The 18,623-nt window shown below is 43.2% G+C and overlaps 2 protein-coding genes across 7 annotated transcripts in view; both read left to right on the top strand.

Annotated features, from left to right (window-relative positions):
- Positions 1-13,767, top strand: part of tkfc (triokinase/FMN cyclase) — a 148,244-nt gene extending 134,477 nt beyond the window's left edge. For 5 of the 6 annotated variants that reach the window (XM_078548952.1, XM_078548951.1, XM_078548953.1 and 2 more), the window contains 4 exons: positions 4,707-4,810; positions 10,171-10,204; positions 11,650-11,739; positions 12,431-13,767. In XM_078548952.1, the coding sequence (XP_078405078.1) occupies positions 4,707-4,810; positions 10,171-10,204; positions 11,650-11,739; positions 12,431-12,604 (402 nt within the window). In that variant the 3' untranslated portion in view covers positions 12,605-13,767. The remainder of the gene's footprint in view (positions 1-4,706; positions 4,811-10,170; positions 10,205-11,649; positions 11,740-12,430) is intronic. The other variant, XM_078548950.1, reaches the window with a different exon arrangement.
- LOC144684760 (immunoglobulin superfamily member 22-like) overlaps positions 12,949-18,623 on the top strand; it is a 137,578-nt gene continuing 131,903 nt past the window's right edge. Inside the window, exon 1 of the mRNA XM_078548947.1 lies at positions 12,949-13,702. The gene's annotated coding sequence lies outside the window, so the exon portion shown is untranslated. The remainder of the gene's footprint in view (positions 13,703-18,623) is intronic.

Here is an 18,623-nt window from a genome sequence, read left to right as displayed (position 1 = left end):
ATTACTGGGACTGCATCTGCCTAAATGAAGACGCATCAAGGGCCATGTGACCTTGAGTACAGGTAAATGTGGCCTGGGGGCGCTAGGATCAGGCAGATAGTCCCTGGCACGTTTGGGGTGAGGGATGATCGCAGAGGGTAGGCAGTGTTGTTGCCATGGGGACAGTCATTGCTACCATGGAGTTGCTAGTGAGCCATGGAGTGCCAAAAAGGAAGACCGCTCTCCCTTCAGAGCCTGCTGGGAGGCCACCAGGGTTTACCTGGAAGTATCTTTACATGGTGGCAGGTCCTCTCAACGCAGGCAAAATGCCAGAGGAGGCGGGCAAGTCCACTTAAGAGGCTCATTTGGGCTCTGGGCAGGTGGTTATTTTTTCTGCTGCTGCTGGCGAACTGGCATGGCGACAGGAAGATGTCGGGCATGCCACCCAATGTTTTCCCATACCATTTTGCCAGCCTTGCTGCCTCCTAGCGTGCTCCCAAAGGGCTTGTAAAATTCAACCCATGGTATTTGAGCTGAGATGCCAGTTCTGATGAAAGTTTATAAACCTGAAACATTAACTCCGTTTCTCCCTCCACAGGTGCTGTCAGGCCCATTAAGTAATTACAGCTTTTTCTGTCTTTATTTCAGATTTCCAGCATCAGCAGTATTTTGCTTTTGTAATATCAAACATGAGATTCTGCCACCTCCCATTCATAACCGTATTGTTCCAAATCCTTGGGCTGTTCTTGCTCTCTTTCTCAAACCTGAGTCAAGACGCTCCATTTTAAGCCTGACTGCTTGAAAGCCTCAGATAGGCAAGTCAACAAGAACCCTTGAAATGATGGCTGAAAAAGCTTTTGTAATTTTTTCAGCGTATAGGAAAATATAATCTGTTGAGGATTTATTTTAAACCACATAAAGATTGGTTTTGTGGAAACTTCCAACAATTAGCATAGAACAAAGATACCTCTGGGATCTCAGCTCATTTCAGCTCTAGCTGAACATTTCCTTTCAGCTGGAATAGCCCTTTGTGAGATGGGTTTATCATAAATTTTACCAGCATTGTCATTACTGTCTAACAGCCACTAAGGAATTTGAATTCTGCTTTACTTATCATCCTGGTTCTCTTGACTCTTTGCTCCCACCACTCATCTTCCTCATCTCCCTGTTCTCTCAGTTTAGACTGGTACTACTTCTGCCTCCTCCAGTTCAAGCTGTACTTCACTCCCTTAGTTAAATCTCTTGTTCCTTTTCTCCAACCCTATCTCCAAAGTTCAAACTGGCACCCTTTTTCTGTCCCTACAGTTAATTATGGAACTCTTCTTTCTCCTTCTCACATAGTGCTACTAATGATTTTACTCTCTTACTTATCTGCACTCACCTCTTATGCTCTGCCTCTGTTGCTGTTCAAATGATTGACACTGCTGCGCACTGTAGAAATTATTAATATTGTAAGAGCGATAAGGTTGGAGCAGAGTCAAGTCAATGCAGATTTTTTCCTCAGATAGGCAGGTTGTGTTCCCAAAATTATCCAAATCATGACGATATAGTTCCAAGTGAGGATGATGTGTGGCTTGGAAGGAACTTACAGGTGGTGTTCCCATGCACCTGCTACTCATTTTCTTCTAGGTGGTAGAGGTCTCAGGTTTGGAAGGTGCCTAAATGAGTTGCTGCAGTGCGTTCTAGTGCATGCTGAACAGCTGAAGCAGCATGTTACAGACAGAGCCAAACGATCCCACAAGCAACAGATCAGATTAAAGCTCTGAAGCCCTGACACATTCAGTCATGAATAGTGGTGGACAATTAAATAACTAAGGGAGTAGAAGGCCGCATGAACATTCACATCCTTAATGATGATGTATCCAGACCCGTGAGTTCAAAAGACAAGACTGAAGCACTTGCAACCATCTTCAGCCAAAAGTACTAAGTGAATGATCCACCTTGGCCACCTCCAGAGATCCTCACCAATACAGAAGTTCGTCTTCAGCAAATTCAATTAACTCCACGTGATTTCAAGAAATGGCTGAAGGCACTGGAGATAGCAAAAGTTATGGGCACTGACAACATCCCTGGAATAGTATTGAAGACGTGCTCCAGAACTAGCCACGCCTGTAGCCAAGATGTTCTATTGCAGCTACAACACTGGCATCTACCTGACAATGTGGAAAACTGCCCATGTATGTCCTGTCCACAAAAGGTAGGAAACATCCAATCTGCTCAATTACAGACCCATCAGTATACTCTCAATTATCAGCAAAGTGCTGGGAGCTGTCATTGGTGGTGCTGTCAAGCAGCACTAACTCACCAATAATCTGCTCACCATTGCTCAGTTTGTATTCTGCCAAGATAATCAGCTCCAGAATTCATTACAGCCTTGATCCAATCATGGACATAAGAGCTAAGTTCCACAGGTGAGGTGAGAGTGACTGCCCTTGACATCAAGGCAGAATTTGGCCAAGTGTGACATCAAAGGGGCCCTTGTAAAATTTGAATCAATGGAAATTCTGGGAAAGCTCTCCACTGTTGGAACCATACCTAGTGGATGAATCCTTTGAAATCAGCAGGGCTACCTCTGGTTGAACTCTCAAGAGTGGACAAGCGAGCATTTTCTGTAAAATGCATGAAATATAAATGGATAAAACTGCTAACTGAACAATTCTAATGGGACAGATTTTGCATTCAATTGAAGAACCAAGTTCAGGAAAAGGTGTTCATGATCAAATTGTTCTTAAAACTGGATATTAAAATTTAAGGAATTTCATTTTTTTTACTGAATCTGAAAATTAACATTATGTAATGAGTTGGTATTAAGTCACAAATGACATCCCATGTGACTGTGACAAAGGTAAACTTTCCCTCCTCCACCTTCTCTCAACCTGCCTTTGACACTGTTGACCGTGTCATTCTCCTCCAACATCTCTCCACTGTCATCCAACTGGGTGGAACTGTTTTCATTTGCTTCCATTCTTACCCATCTAATCAGAGCCAGAAAATCACTTGCAATGGCTTCTCTTCCTGCCCCTGCACAGTTACTGTTGGTGTTCCCCAAAGATCTATCCTTCACTCTCATATTTCTCATCTACAAGCTGCTCCTTGGTGACATCATCTGAAAGCACACTGTTAGTTTTCACATGTACACTGATGACATCCAGCTCAGATGGATTTGGCATAAATGGGCATGGAGAGTGGGTGGGGCATGAGTGGGTGTGACAGGTAAGGGCTAGAGGGTGTAACGTTTAAGAAGAGAACTGGAATGAAGTCCCAGAGAACCAAGGTGGGCCATTTAAATAGCCTGCTTTGGCACTTGACAGCCCCTGTGACCACCTACAATCTGCATCTGGGGGCAGCAGGCCAGACTCCATCCCGCAACCCAAACGAAGATCCCACCTTTTGTGCCGCTTTTCCTGAGGTAGGTTTCCCAGCTATGCGCATCCACCTCGGGAGTGAAAATCCAGACCTTGATCATGAAATATATTCGTGGCTAAATTAGACAGATTTTTTCTCTACTAGGGAGTCAAGGGTTAATGGGGGGCCCAGCTGGAAAGTAGACTTAAAGGCCACAATCAGATCAGCTCTGATCTTATTAAATGCGGAGCAGACTTGAGAGGCCGAATGACCTACTCTTTCTCCTATTTCTTATGATCTAATGAATTTACCTCATCACCACCTCTCTCAACTCCTCCACTGTTCCTAAATTATCAGATCGCTTATCCAATGTCCAGTACTGCTTGAGCAGAAATTTCCTCCAGTCAACTATTGGGAAGACTGAGCTATTGTTTTTGGTTCCTGCTCCAAACTCTATTCCCTAGCTACTGACTCCATCCCTCTCCATGGCAACAGTCTAAGATTAAGCCAGCCTGTTTGCAATTTTAGTGACACATTTGACCCCGTGATGAGCTTTCTAACTCATATCTGTGCCAGCACTAAGAACACCTATTTTCACCTCTGTAATATCGACCCATTTTGCCTCTGTCTTAGCTCATCTGCTACAGAAATCCTCATTTATGTCTTCGTTACCTCAGGACCTGACTATTCCAATGCACTCCTGACTGATCTCCCACATTCTCCTCCACATAAACTTGAGTCATTCATAAACGTGCATCTTGCTTTTGTCTTAATTCGCACCAACTCTTGTTCACCTATCGCCCTCATGCTCGCTGACTGACATTGGCACTTGATCAAGCAATGTCTTGATTTTAAAATTCACATCCTTGTTTTCAAACCCCTCCATGGCCTTGGCCATCCCTTCTTCTATAATCCCCTCCAGCTCCACAACCCCTACAGATACTAGCACTCCTCTAATTCTGGCCTCTTGAGTATACCTGATTTTAATCACCCCACCTTCAATGGTCGTGCCTTCAATTAACAGACCCTAATCTCTGCAATACTTTCCTACACCTCTCAGCTTCTCTACCTCGCTTTCCTCCTTTAGGACACTCCTTAAAACCTACCACTTTGACAATGCTTTTTGACATCTGGCCTAATATCTTCTTGTCACTCTGTGTCATATTTTGTTTTTTAATGCTCCTGTGAAGTGGCTTGGGATGTTTTAGTACATCAAAGGTGCTAACAACATAAATATGTTGTTATTAATTTTATTTCAATTGGAGAGTCATTCCACTCCACTGAGTGTGAATGAGTTTATAATTACCTGTTTTGCTGTCGTCTGATATTGTGTTAGTGGATTGGAGCACTCCATCTATAATGATATAATCTTTCTGTCTTAGCTGTACAGTATTTCCTTGATGGCAGCAGCACAAAGTCTGAAAGATAACAACAATCCCTCTTCCTGGGCAGCGGCTTTGAATTCTGGAATTGAAGCATTGAAGAGGTCTGTATGCCATGAGATAGGTGGCTTAGTACGAAGAATTACTAAGAAAATAATTTGTGAGGTACTAATAGTCAATATGAAGCAGCAACTAGTTACTGGAGACATACTGGAGAAAGGTCACATAGCTCCCATTTCAGAAAGGATGGCAACACTGATGTAGACAACTGCAGCCCATAGCCTTATTTCAGTATCATGTAAAATACTCAATCACCAGGAGTACACCTGTGGGTTATCTATAGAATAATAATCTGGTAAACTAACAGTTAGTAAGGATGTGGAAGAGGAAGTACCTGTATTACCAACCTCCTTGACCTTTTCATCGAACTCAAAAACCAACTGAACTGGAAAATTCTACAGTTCTGTGTACTTAGACTTTTGAAAGGCATTTGTTGGAAGTTCTGCACAAAAATTGTTAGCTCAGCTCACAGCTGTGGGAATTCAGATTAAATCTTGGAAGTATGTTTAAAAATAAACTGTCTGAAGAATAGAAAACAATGGGTGTTTTTTAATGAAATTATGTCAGAATGATGGCCGAGAGAGAGTGTACCGAATGTGTGACCCAGGTTAGCTAGTTGGACCAGTACTATCTTTATTTTAATCATGACTTGGATTCAGAAACTTATTACAAATTAGTCAAATTTATCAGAGGGCTTATGGTTACTATTCACCAGCGCAGCTACTCACACTTTGGTGAGTCCAGTTATACATTTAATTGATATTCTATCTGATGGCTCACAGTTTACAAGTGAGCAAGACGAGGGTGGCAGGGACAGTTGTGGAGAGTCTGCATTGGAGGGTGCAATCCTTTTCAAGCTAAACCCAGCTGGACACAGATGCTGTCAAGAATAATCATCGACAGGTAGCAGAAAATCCGTTGATATATGGATAAGCCTTCTACGTGCACTGTGCATGATTACAGAGAGAATGGAAGAGTTCAGCTCAAGCATTAGCATTATAAGGAAATCTATCGCCATGGATAGAGCAACCAATTTCATATAACATCAATGGCGGCAAGAAAATGAGTTCATGCAGGCCCTGACTTTGGCATATGGACTCTGGATGTTAACATGTCTGGCACCCTAAGAACGATGACTGACACCTCAGCCTTGGCCTTACAACATATCATTAATCTGCAGCAAGTTACTCCCCAGCAGTATGGTAGGAGTGAATTGTCAGTGGCCCATGAGAAGGATGATGGTGAAAAGGAGTCATGGAGATTGGGACTCCACTCAGTGCTCCCACTTTTCATGGCTGTTTTTCCTCTTCCCTTTTCGGTACCTGACTTGCTGCTCTCTCTTGCATGACCAAGTCTGCCCCACTTGGTTGAAGACAACCTAATTATTGTTGACTCAAAGCATCTTAGCAGTCAGAATAGGAATCTGAGCAACCTGCCATAACCTCTGCTGAAGCCACAGGTGTGGCAGCACTTAGGACTGGTAGGAAATGGAAGAGTAAAGCTTTGTATTTGCACAAGGATATGCAACATGGGTGTGTGAGAAAATGTTATGTTGTTTTGTTTCCGTTCCTTAGCAGAATCTCAAAATTTATTAACTTTGCGTTACTTTTCAGTGTTGCCTGCTCTTGGTTCTTGGGTGACAATTCACCTTTTTCGGTTTCTGATTGATGATGTGGAAACATGAATTAACAGTGACCAATGGGCAATGTGCAGTAGATGGTTGGTTGGTTGCAGGATTGCTTTGTGCCAGTCAGACTTATGTTGATGGAGGTTGGGGGGTGTAAATGAGAGCTGCTATTGGATGTGGCTCTTGCATTGTTTCAGTGGTGGCAACTATTGAACCTTAGAGCTGTAGGGGAATCTCTGGTATTCTGATCAGCAGTGTGAGTGACTGGTGATGCACTGGGGTCACCATTTTCCTCCCTTTTCTCGGATTTGTGTGCTTAGTGTCTTTTTACTCCTGGGGCAGGGTTTTGCCCTTAGCGGGGGTGCTCGGCCGGGGTGGTCGGGAAGCTGGCCATCACCCACGATCGGCTCCGCATCGCGAGCGGTAGTGCTGAGCGCTGCCTGTGCAAACGGGAGGAGGAGGGAGAGCCAGGCCTAGCGCACAATTCGCGTATGCGCAAGAAAGAGTGCTTCAATCCCACTAAGGCATGGAGCTGGCTCAGGGAGATTGAAGCGCTGTGTATAAAAAGAATGAAAAGAATAAAAATTTAATAGAACATGTCCTCTAATGTGACTCTGTCACATGAGCTGGGACATGTTTTTAATTAAAAAAAAAAGTTTTTATTTAATGTTTATTTGCTTTAGGAAACCTCATAAAAGAGAATTGGGCCCTCAAGGATAGCTAGTTAGCATTTCTACCTGGATACAAGGCCCATGTGATTCACATTGCCATGGAGATAAGCTTTGAGAGGAGAAAGGTTTCCAAGGTTCCCTGAAACTCTCAGACAAGTTAGTCTGCCAGAATCTGGGAGAGGGAGAACAGCTATAGGTTGAAAGACTTTGTGGTACACCATGCAGGAATGGATATGGAAGCATGCGCTCAGATTGAAAAGACCAAATTCATGAGAAGTTAAAATGAGGCTGGAAGATTCATCTAATTTGCACAAGGGGAAGAATCACTGAGGGGATAAAAACCTCACTGAAAGATAGTTCTGAGATTAAAATTTCCCAGGCTGATAAAGGAGAAGAATAGAAGCAAACCCTCGGGAGCTAACAAGCAGCTTGAACTGGTACGAATAAAATTGAATGTCTACTTAAAGGGCAGTGTAAAGCATATCTTTGAAGAGTGTTTTCAGTTGCACTAAAAGAAAAAGGGGGATGTTCTGTTTTGTGCTTTAAAGTATAAGTTGCCTACAAAGAAGTTTAGTCACTGCTTTTAGTTTTGTTGCAGTAGAAGTCTTAAATGTGGAATCTTCTTGTGTCAGCCTCTCAGCTATTAACTGGAAGTTTGAATTTTTTTACATTTATCGGACTCTACAGAGATCGTAACAGCATAACAAGTGATTAGGAAGGCAAATGGAGTGTTGGCCTTTATTGCTAGGGGGATGGAGTATAAAAGTATGGAAGTCTTGTTACAAATGTACAGGGCATTGGTGTACAGTTTTGGTCTCCTTACTGAATGAGGGATGTACTTGTATTGGAAGCAGTTCAGAGAAAGTTTACTCAGCTGATTCCTGGGATGAAGGGGTTATCTTATGAGGAAAGATTGAGCTGGTTGGGCCTGTACTAATTGGAGCTTAGAAGAATGAGGTGATCTTATTGAAACAAATAAAATTCTGAGGGGCTTGACAGGGTGGTTGCTGAGAGGATGTTTCCTCTCACGGGAGAATCTAGAACCGGGCGCACAGTTTAAAAGTAGAGGGTCACCCATTTAAGACAAAGATAAGAAATTTCTTCTCTCAGAGGGTCGTTAGTCTTTGGAATTCCCTTCCACAGAGAGCAATGAAAGCGGGGTCATTGATATGTTCAAGGCTGAATCAGACAGATTTTTGATCTACAAGGAAGCCAATGGTTATGGGAAACAGGCTGGAAAGTGGAGTTAAGGCCACAATCAGATCAGCCATGATCTTATTGAGTGGCAGAGCAGGCTCGATAAGCCAAATTGCCTACTCCTATTCCTGTTCTTTCTGAGCTTATTAAGATTGATGTGCATGGACTGTTGAAGAAACTTTGTTCTCATGTCACTTTGACTATTTTTATCTCCCCCAGTTGTTAGAAGATACTGGCCTGGATCTTCCACTGGATTGCACTGGTATTTTTGGCACTGTTCCCCTGTTACGCCATATCCACTGCAAAAGATTGCTGCATTATAAATGCAAATTGCACTCAGTGCAACTCAGGTTTCCAAGGCCTTTTGTGCCAGTCATAAAAACATTGCAGTAAAAGAATGCCCCACCCATAAAACAGGCCACACCCCTAGGTGAATTAATCTCCATTAGGCGTTTTGCTTATAACGCTCAGTTGTAGGCTTTCAAGGAGTCTCCAAAGATTAAGCTAGGCTTCTAGGAAACAAGGACACTAATCATTATGCTTTGAAAAGTTTTGAATGCCATTTTTATAAAATTTATTAAGGAAATGACTACTGCACCTCTACTGAACTTGAAAATAGATTTTTTTAAGTATCGTTATAATGGGCAGAATTTAGCCCTTGGCTGGCAGGCAGGCAGCCGAACCCCGCCGCCCAAACGGGGCCCGCTGCCATTTTGAGTGGGCGGTAATTAAGGCCTGCCCAGCAGCCTGCCCGACAGGAAGTGCTATGCCATTCCTGTTCCGCGGGGGAGGGAATCCCCAACTGTCAAGGTGCGCTCTTTCGTGCATGCGTGCGAAAGAGCACACTGCTCCCTGAGGCAAAGTCCTGTCTCAGGGAGTTTAGTGAAAGTTAAGTAAAGTCAAAAAATAGAGACATTTAAAAATTATTAACATGTCCCCCTCATGTGACAATGTCACACGAGATGGGACATGTTGATAACAAACTCAAAATTTATTAAATTTTTACAAAATGGTAATGAAACTTCATCCCGCCAGTGGATGAAGTTTCATTAATAATCTACAGGCCACTGGGGCTCCTGGCCTGCCCGCCAGCCTTAAGGTTGGCCGGGCAGGGCATTTAACTATCTTAATGAGCCTGTCAATGCCCTTAATTGGCCATTGGCAGGTCGGCAGGCGGACAGCTGATTTCGCTGTCCGCCCACCTTCCTTAAGATTTAAATGGCCCGGGATGACGTCGGGGATTCCTCCCGACGTCATCCTGCGTCATTTTCCCCTAGGCGAGTGGGCCCCGCCCCCAAATCGCTGAGGGCAAAATCCTGGCCAATGTATATATTTTTAATATTTTAAAATTGTCTTGTTCACTGTGGTGGATTGACATTGTGATTTTAAATGCATAATTTTTGTGATATTGTTCACCTATTTTCAGCTCTACTAATCAAATTTTAACAAGTTGACGCCATTGAGTATATCGAGGAATATTTAAGAAAGCAAAATTTTTTAAGCTTTAAAACTGACACATGGCAGATTTTGTTTTTGGTAATATGCAAATGAGTTTGAATGGAAACAGAGGGTTGGAGGGAAAAAAGTGTTTCAAAGTGGATGCAGTTTATGGCACAATTTGTGCCAAAATCACCAATTGTGCCCAAATCAGATACTCTACTCCAAAGAACAGGATTTTTACTGGAACAATTTGATCTCTAGACAAATGTCATATCCCCATTTTGCTAAACAGAGATAGATGACTACCACACCAATAGTCATTATGGCTGGACTTTCTAACAGACGTTGTTGCAGTGAGAAATAGCAGAGTTTTGCTTGAATTTTTCAGTTCTCTTTTTGTTCCAGAGTGCTGATGTGAATTGTGGTGTTTGCTGACAATTGTTTAATTAATTTATTTTTTGTTGCACAGATATGGAGGTGCGGAGCTAGGAGATAGAACCATGGTGAGTCTATATCCTTACACTTGAGCAGCTCCAATTGCAGCTAAATGGTGAAAGAAACGGGTATTACAGATTCTTAAAGGGTATTTAATCCAGCCTATCACTTTTATATGGTCTTGGAAGAATGTTATGTGGCATGTGCTACTCACTGTAGTACTGAGTTGTACAGACCAGGAGGGTCCAAAGCTTAGTAACAATTTTGAACCCTGACTTGTTCTGAATTTGGGAAACCTCAACATAAACTTGTTGGATTCACTCAGTCTAGCTGCCAAGAAAATGCAAGGGTGGCAGGGATAGTTGCCCTGTTGGTGTAGCTCTCTTCCCTTGGTCCATGTTTCTGTCTATTGAATTCTTTTTTTTTCCAGACAACGTTAAGCTTCTCATGCTTCTCCTTGTGCCTGTAACCTCTTCCCTCCGATAGTTGTTATCAGTTCCTTTAGTGCAGAAATTCAGACAGAGGTGATGGTTATTACAACTGAACCAACTATGAGGATTTACTTATTAAAGGGCCACTATTATATGAAAAAAACTATTACTTGGGTAGGGGACTTAATTATGCATCATTTGCATCATTATATCATCATGTGTGGGTGGGAAATGAACAGCTTGATTTTAAAATTCTCATTCTTGTTTTCAGTTCCCTTCATTGCCTCATCTCTCCCAAAATGTTAACCTCCTCCAACCCTCCAAGAACTGTGTTCCTTCAACTTTGGCCTCTTGTATAACACCCTCCAACTCCCGTTACCTCACAATCTGCAAACGGTCCATCAGGTGATTAGGCCCTAAGTTCTGAAATTGCTTCCCTAACGTCTCCACCTCTCTTCCTTTAAGAACTTCCTTAAAACCTGTCTGTAATAAAATCACCCATACTCATTTCTTCTTCTTTAGCTATGTGTCATTTTTGTCTGATTATGCTCCTGTGAAATGTCTTGTATTTTCCTCTAGGGACTAGACACTGTTGTAAAGTTTTGGGTATAGTTCATTAGGTCTTATGAAGGTTTTTGCAGCTTTAGGTAGCTCAACAGGAAGTATTTATTAACCATTAGAAACTATATAATAGGTACGGTAAAGGTCCAAGCTAGGAGCTGTCTCCATGCTTGCTTCTACATAGGGTTCTGTCCAACAATACGCTGACCCCTAGGTGTGGGTCATATGTTCTCATATATCACTGTGTGGGTGGTACTGTACTCAGTCCCACATTAACCTTTTATGTGCAAGACCTTTATGCTACAGGCACACGCTAGTGATGTTATGCTCTTAAATGAAAACATCTCCTTTAAATGTGATTGAGATCCAAATTGTAGAGAGCAGCAGCTTCTGGGCTTCAGGATTGGTTTTCTTTAATGTTTATTTTTCTGGACATATCTCCATGGATGAGATAGGCTGCATACTAACTTAATTGTTTTGCATGGATCCCAATCTGCACTATTTTGTGCCTTTTATCCTAGCTTGATTCACTGTGTCCTGCTGAGGAGGAGTTAAGTAAATTGACAGATGAAGATAGCAATGAACTGCAAGTGCTGGCTGAGGCTGTGCAGGTAGGGAACAATCAATACGTGAGTGTGGGAGACAAACATCAACTGGAGCTGTTGCTCCTGATCTCTATCCAGAAATGCTGCTGGTGCATGTGTACAACGATGACTGGTGAGGGCAGGATTGGACTGGATATTGATACCCTTCACATTTGACTAGCTTGCTAACACTCACTGCCTGAGGTAAAAAAAAGAATGATGACTTGGACCAAATATCTGACAAGGATTTCTGCCATTGGAGTTGTGGGCCAGTAAAAATAATCTCAGCAGCTTCAAAAGAAGTTATGGAGTGTGCAATTTCTCTATCTTGCTAATGAACCCCTACTTGTTTAATATTCTTTAGCATTGGATTAATATCCATGAGTACCCAACTCATACACTGGTAGAACACAATAACGGATTGCTTCTAGTAGCGTCCTGTAATATTCAGAATTTTTTAAGCTTTGCTTCATGCCAAAATAAGTAACATGATTATCTCTGGTGTACATATGTCTAGCTCAAGGTTAATAATTATTTGGACATAGGTGCTCCGGTCAGAACTAAACACAGCACATGATGCAGGGGACCTAGCATTTGCTGAATGTGTTATAATGCAGGCTATGTTACACTGATCTCAGGACCAGAATGGCAATGTGGGTTGAGACTCCTTTGTGGGATTGAGGACTGTTGACATTTCATCTTCTGTCTCTGTTTCCAGAAAGCTGAAGCAGGTGCAGAAGCCACCAAGGATATGATAGCGAAGGCCGGACGGGCAAGTTACATCTCTTCAGCTCAGCTCACCCGACCCGACCCAGGTGCCGTGGCCTGTGTTGCCATTTTGAAGGCCATCTTGACAGCTCTTGAACAGCCTACTCCAAAAGGGCAGGAATAAGGAGCTGCTTGAGGCAGGAAAGTCTATCTTCTTGTTGTATGTGTTTGTTTTTTGCTTGAGCTCCTTAGCTCCAGTAACCCCTTATTATTGGCAGTAAATGTGCTGTAGGTGCTTGGGAAAAGCTGGAAATAGTATATTTGGAACTATTACATTATGTTAATATGTTCATTAGTTTACTTTCCTGTAATTCGCCAACACTCAATTTGCACCCTACACATGCTGATGGCTACTTTGCGAACTTTATGTTCACTGATATGGATGGTGCACTATCATTGTACACCCCGCAGTCACTGACAGTGTCTATACACCCAACACCTATTCATCTTTATTCTTTACACGCTATTACCCACAGTATACCATGCCTGTACTGATGCCAACTGTACGCCTAACACTTATTGATACACAATATGCACCATATACCTATTGTCTCTCAGTTGCAATCTATACCCCTGAGGTTCTTGTGCACTGCATACCTATTAGCACTCACTATGCCCATTGCACCCACTGACCCTCACTGCCCCCTGCACTCACTGATTATGAGTGTGTGACTGATCAGTGCTCTTTGTGCATCTTATGCAGACTCACAATCACTGTGCACCACTCTCACTGATATTCACTGTGCATCCTATACATAATACACCTACTGAATACCCTGCACCCATCATTACCTAACGTGCACGCTAAACCTGCAGCGTACTGACACTGATCGCTAATGCACATCCTACACCCACCAGTACCCATCTTCAATCAATATCAACCTCTCAACCTGAAAATTGATAACTAGCCCCAAAGAGATCAGTTTGTAATACAATTTGGAAAATGCAGATTCCTTTCACTTTTTCTAAGCATTTGGACACTTGATTGTGATATGTTTGATTGGGGGATAACCATATCAACATCGAGCAACCCCCATTTATTTGTTACATCCATTTCAGACATCACCCAAAAAGACTGACGCCAAGTGGTGATTATATGAATGTTGATGCAGAAGGGTGAGAGGCCAAGACGAAGGGGAGATGAGGAGGTGGATGTCCAAGCAAATATTAATACACGTATCAGAACAAAGGACTGCAGAGCTTTTGTAATCAATGATCGACTGTGAGTTCCTTATCAGCAATGTAAAGATCATACTCAATAAAGGTCTAAATGGTCATTGTTTAATATTTTTGTTGGCTCGCAGCAGTTCCTATCTATGCTATTATTTCTGAAAGGGGCACTTCAGGACTGGAGCTTCCTCAAGTAAATCCTTCGATTAATTATTTAAAAATAAACTTTGAAGAGTTTCGAAAGATATTATCATAGGGAAGATAAACTTATGAAGGAGCTGACATGCTCAGAGTGTCAGAACCTGGTTTTAGAAACTTGCCCTCTTGTCAAGGTTTATTTCCTAGCAGCTTCTTCCTCAGTCCATGTCCTGTATGAATGCCCTCATCCTCGGGCATGCTGTTGCCCTTAAAATAGTGGAGTAAATCTCTCCCGCAGAAGTCACATTCTCAATGCTGTGTTCAGCCCTCTGCTAAAATTTGTAGGTGCAAGCTGCCAACTGAGGCTGCTGCCTCAACCAGTAATTCTCCCAATTACAAAATGTTGACTAAGGCCCTGATCAAAGCAGCCTTGGACATGAAAATATTGCTGAAATACAGCTCAATTTCAATCATCAGCCACAACTGAGAAGGCATACAGACAGAGATCATTACTTGGGTAAGATATTGAAGGAAGACCTCAAGTAAAACTTTCATGATGAAAGGCTTCAGCAGATTTTCTTGCCCCCTCCTCCCATCCCAGTGCTGGATAGAAGCACCATTCCCCAAAGTGGCTGACTAAGCTCAGGAGTGCCAGGATTTCACAGTATGGGTGTAACCCCAGCACATGCTTAAATACTGGCAGGACCCAGTACCAGGAAGGTGGGACACAGCTATGTGTTGGACCTCCATGATCAGGAGCTGCTGGCTGCTGATAGAGATGTACAAATTGATAGTTTACCAATAACATGCTTTGTGCACCCTAGAACCATTGATACCTAATGTGTATCCTACATTACCAATACCCATTGTGTACATTATAACATAAACAACAAGTCCCATTTATATAGCACCTTTATCATAGAGAAATGTTCCAAGGCATGTCACAGAGACACTCAGATAAAATGGGCACTTAGACAAAGAAGGAGATATTAGAAGTGGTGACTAAAAACTTGTTCAAGAAGGTGGCTTTTAAGGAGGAAAGGCTGAGGTTACTGAAGGGAATCCCTGAGCTTGAGGTCTTAGTTGCTCAAGGCATGGGAGCCAATGGTAGGTCAAAAAGAGGAAGCATGTTTAAAATTCCAGAGTCAGAGGAATGGTTGAAGGAGGAGGCAGGTGGTTATGCCTGTGGAGTTTATTGAGGAATGGAGCAATGAGACCATGAAGGAACTGAAACATCATGTAAATCTTAAATGAAAGGAATTGGGGAACCAGAAGGCAATGCAGATGAGAAAGGACTGGGATGATAAATTAACATGATATGGCAGGGGATAAATTTCGGATGAGCCAAAGTTTATGGATTGTGGTGGATGTGATGCCAGACTGTGGAACAGTCAAGTCTGCATGGATTAGGGTTTCTGAGGCAGGGAGTAAGGTGGGCAATGTTAGCAAGGTGAAAATGATTGTAAAATGCACAGCAAGTACAATTATTGGAGAGCCATGGGGTATTCATGAGTGCAGGTGCTCTTTGTGATGGAGAGTGTATGTGGTCAGAAGCCCAGGTCAGGATGGCATTTTACCATTTGCATGTGAATTCCTAGAATATGTTGATATTTGCAGGGAGCCCCTCAAGCATCTTAGTAGGCCAGATCTTGCTCTGTTACATTGTTTTGTGCCCAAAACAGTGACTTGCCCTTAGCATCCCTGTAATTTTAAAGAACTTGCTGGACTTGCACATCAATGGCCATTAAACTTGTCACAGAAAGTTAGGGATGAAACTTAACAGCATATCTTTTTAATGGCATCATAATTTTTAATACAATGCCAATCAACCTTTCTAACTCAGAAGAGGAACAATTTAAATTGTTCAATCTTATTCCTACATCTAGTAATTTGTTGTTAGAGATTTTAAATTTTTAATTTGACTTTAATTCACCACCCACCCCTCATTGCTCCTCTTTCTTTCTCCATCCTACAACTAAGCCAATTTTGAATCCACCTTATCAAATTGTACATGGGATATAGGGTAATTTGATAAGGTGGATTCAAAATTGGCTTAGTTGTAAGAAGCAGAGGGTGATGACAGAAGGATGCTTTAGTAACTGGAAGCCAGTATCCAGTGGCGTACCACAGGGATCTGTGCTCGGTCCCCTATTATTTGTCATTTATATAAACGACATAGATGACTATGTGGGGGGTAAGATTAGTAAGTTTGCGGATGACACAAAGATTGGCCGGGTGGATAACAGTGAGGTTGAGTGTCTTGGGCTACAGGCAGATATAGACGGGATGGTCAAAGGGGCAGATAAGTGGAAGATGGAATTTAACCCTGAAAAGTGTGAGGTGATACACTTTGGAAGGAGTAATTTGACAAGGAAGTATTCAATGAACGGCATGGCTCTTGGAAGTTCTGAGGAACAAAGGGACCTTGGCATGTGTGTCCATAGATCTCTGAAGGCAGAGGGGCACGTTAGTGGGGTGGTGAAAAAGGCATATGGGACACATGCCTTTATCAATCGAAGCATAGATTACAAAAGTAGGGAGGTCATGTTGGAGTTGTATAGAATCTTGGTGAGGCCACAGCTGGAGTACTGTGTGCAGTTCTGGTCGCCACATTATAGGAAGGATGTGATTGCACTGGAGGGGGTGCAGAGGAGATTCACCAGGATGTTGCCTGGGATGAAACATTTAAGTTATGAAGAGAGGTTGGATAGACTTGAGTTGTTTTTGTTGGAGCAGAGAAGACTGAGGGGCGACCTGATCGAGGTGTACAAGATTATGAGGGGCGTGGATAGGGAGCAGCTGTTTCCCTTAGCTGAAGGGTCAGTCACGAGGGGACATAAGTTCAAGGTGAGGGGCAGGAGGTTTAGGGGGGATGTGAGGAAAAACATTTTTACCCAGAAGGTGGTGACAGTTTGGAATGCACTGCCTGGAAGGGTGATGGAGGTGGGTTGCCTCACATCCTTTAAAAAGTACCTGGATGAGCACTTGGCACAGCATAACATTCAAGGCTATGGGCCAAGTGCTGGTAAATGGGATTAGGTAGGTAGGTAAGGTGTTTATCACGTGTCGGTGCAGACTCGATGGGTCAAAGGGCCTCTTCTGCACTGTGTGATTCTGTGATCCTTAAATCCCATTGGTTAAAGAGATGCACTGTTGGTCTTCACAATGCCCATATAAGCTCATGCTTATAATCACGGCAGAAAAAATTTTGAACTGAAGGATACAGGAAAAAAATCTAACAGCTTACACCACTCCAGCAAGATCCCCCCCCCCATTAATTCCCTGGAAATGTGTCGATATTTGCAAGCAGTCCCCAGAAATGTGTTAGTATCTGTATGGGGTCTGCTAGAGTTACTTTTATTCTTTTGTGGGATGTGAATGTCGCTGGCAAAGCCAGCATTTGTTGCCCATCCCTAATTGCCCTTGAGAATGTGTTTTAAAGCTGCCTTCTTGAACTACTGCAGTCCATCTCGTATAGATACACTCACAATGCTATTAGGAAGGGAGTTCCAGGTTTTTGATTCAGCAACTGAAGGAACGGTGATATAGTTCCAGGACAGGATGGTGTGTGGCTTGGAGGGAAATTCACAGGGCTTGGTATTCTCATTTGTCTTCTTCACTTCAAGGTTGTAAGTGTAGTGAATCTGGAAGATGCTGTAAAAGGAGGCTTGGTGAACTGCTGTATATGATAGACACTGCTGCTACTCTCCAGTGGTGAAGGGAGTGAATGAGTGAGGTGGTGGATGGGATGCCAATCAAGTGGACTGCTTTGTTGTTGGTGGTTGAGCTTCTTGACTGGATTACACTCATCCTGGCAAGTGGAAAGTATTTGAACACAGTCCTGACTGTGCCCTGTAGATGATGGACAGACTTTGGGGAGACAGGAGGTGAGACTGCTGCAGAATTCTAAGCCTTTGACCTCCTTTTGTAACCACAGTATCTATATGGCTGATCCAGTTCAGTTCCTGGTCAATGGTAACCCTGAGGATGTTGATAGTGGGGGATTCAGTAATGGTAATGCCATTGAATGTCAAGGGAAGATGGTTATACACTCTCTCTTGTTGGAGATAGCCATTGCCTGGCACTTCGTGGCCCAAATGTAACGTATCATTTATCAGCGTAGATCTGAATGTTGTCTTTCAGTACCCGAGGAGTCCTGAATGGTACTTAACAGTGTGCAATTATCAATAACATCTCCACTTCTGACCTTATGATGCAGGGAAGGTCATTGATGAAACAGCTGAAGATGGTTGGGTCTAGCACACTACACTGAGGAACTCCTAGAGTGATGTCCTGTGCATGAGATAGTTGGCCTCCATCAACCACAACCATGTTCCTTTATGCTAGGTATGACTCCAACCAATAGAGAGTTTTCCCTGATTCCCATTGACTTGAATTTTACTAGGGCCTGAATTTCACGCTCCCCCGCTGGTGGGTTTTTAGGCAGGCGGGGAGTGTGAAATTGAAGGAATGGGATTCTCTCTGGGTTCCTGCCCACCCTGACATCGCAGCGATTTTACGCTGGGGTGAGCAAGGCTTCAGATGGGACAGCCCCTTGCCCCACTTGAGGCCCTTACACTTGAGGGCTTTTTCCTGCCCAGCCTCAAGTTTTAGGCTGGCAGAAGGATTTACCTGGCGTGGAGGAAACCAGAAAAAGAATGGGCTTAGATCTCAGGTGGGAAGCTGGGATGCAGGCAGGGGTGGGGGGGGGGTGCCTCCTTCAGAAGCACCCTTTTTAACTGCAGGCGCCTCCCCCCCCCCCCCCATCCTTGGTTCAGTGGCCGCTGGACCTCCCTTTCCCCTCCCCCCGGCCTCTTCCCCCAACAGCCAGATCA

Source organism: Cetorhinus maximus, chromosome 9, assembly GCF_964194155.1.
Source record: "Cetorhinus maximus chromosome 9, sCetMax3.hap1.1, whole genome shotgun sequence".
Classification (NCBI taxonomy): Eukaryota; Metazoa; Chordata; class Chondrichthyes; order Lamniformes; family Cetorhinidae; genus Cetorhinus; species Cetorhinus maximus.
This window is presented reverse-complemented; position numbering and strand designations above follow the sequence as displayed.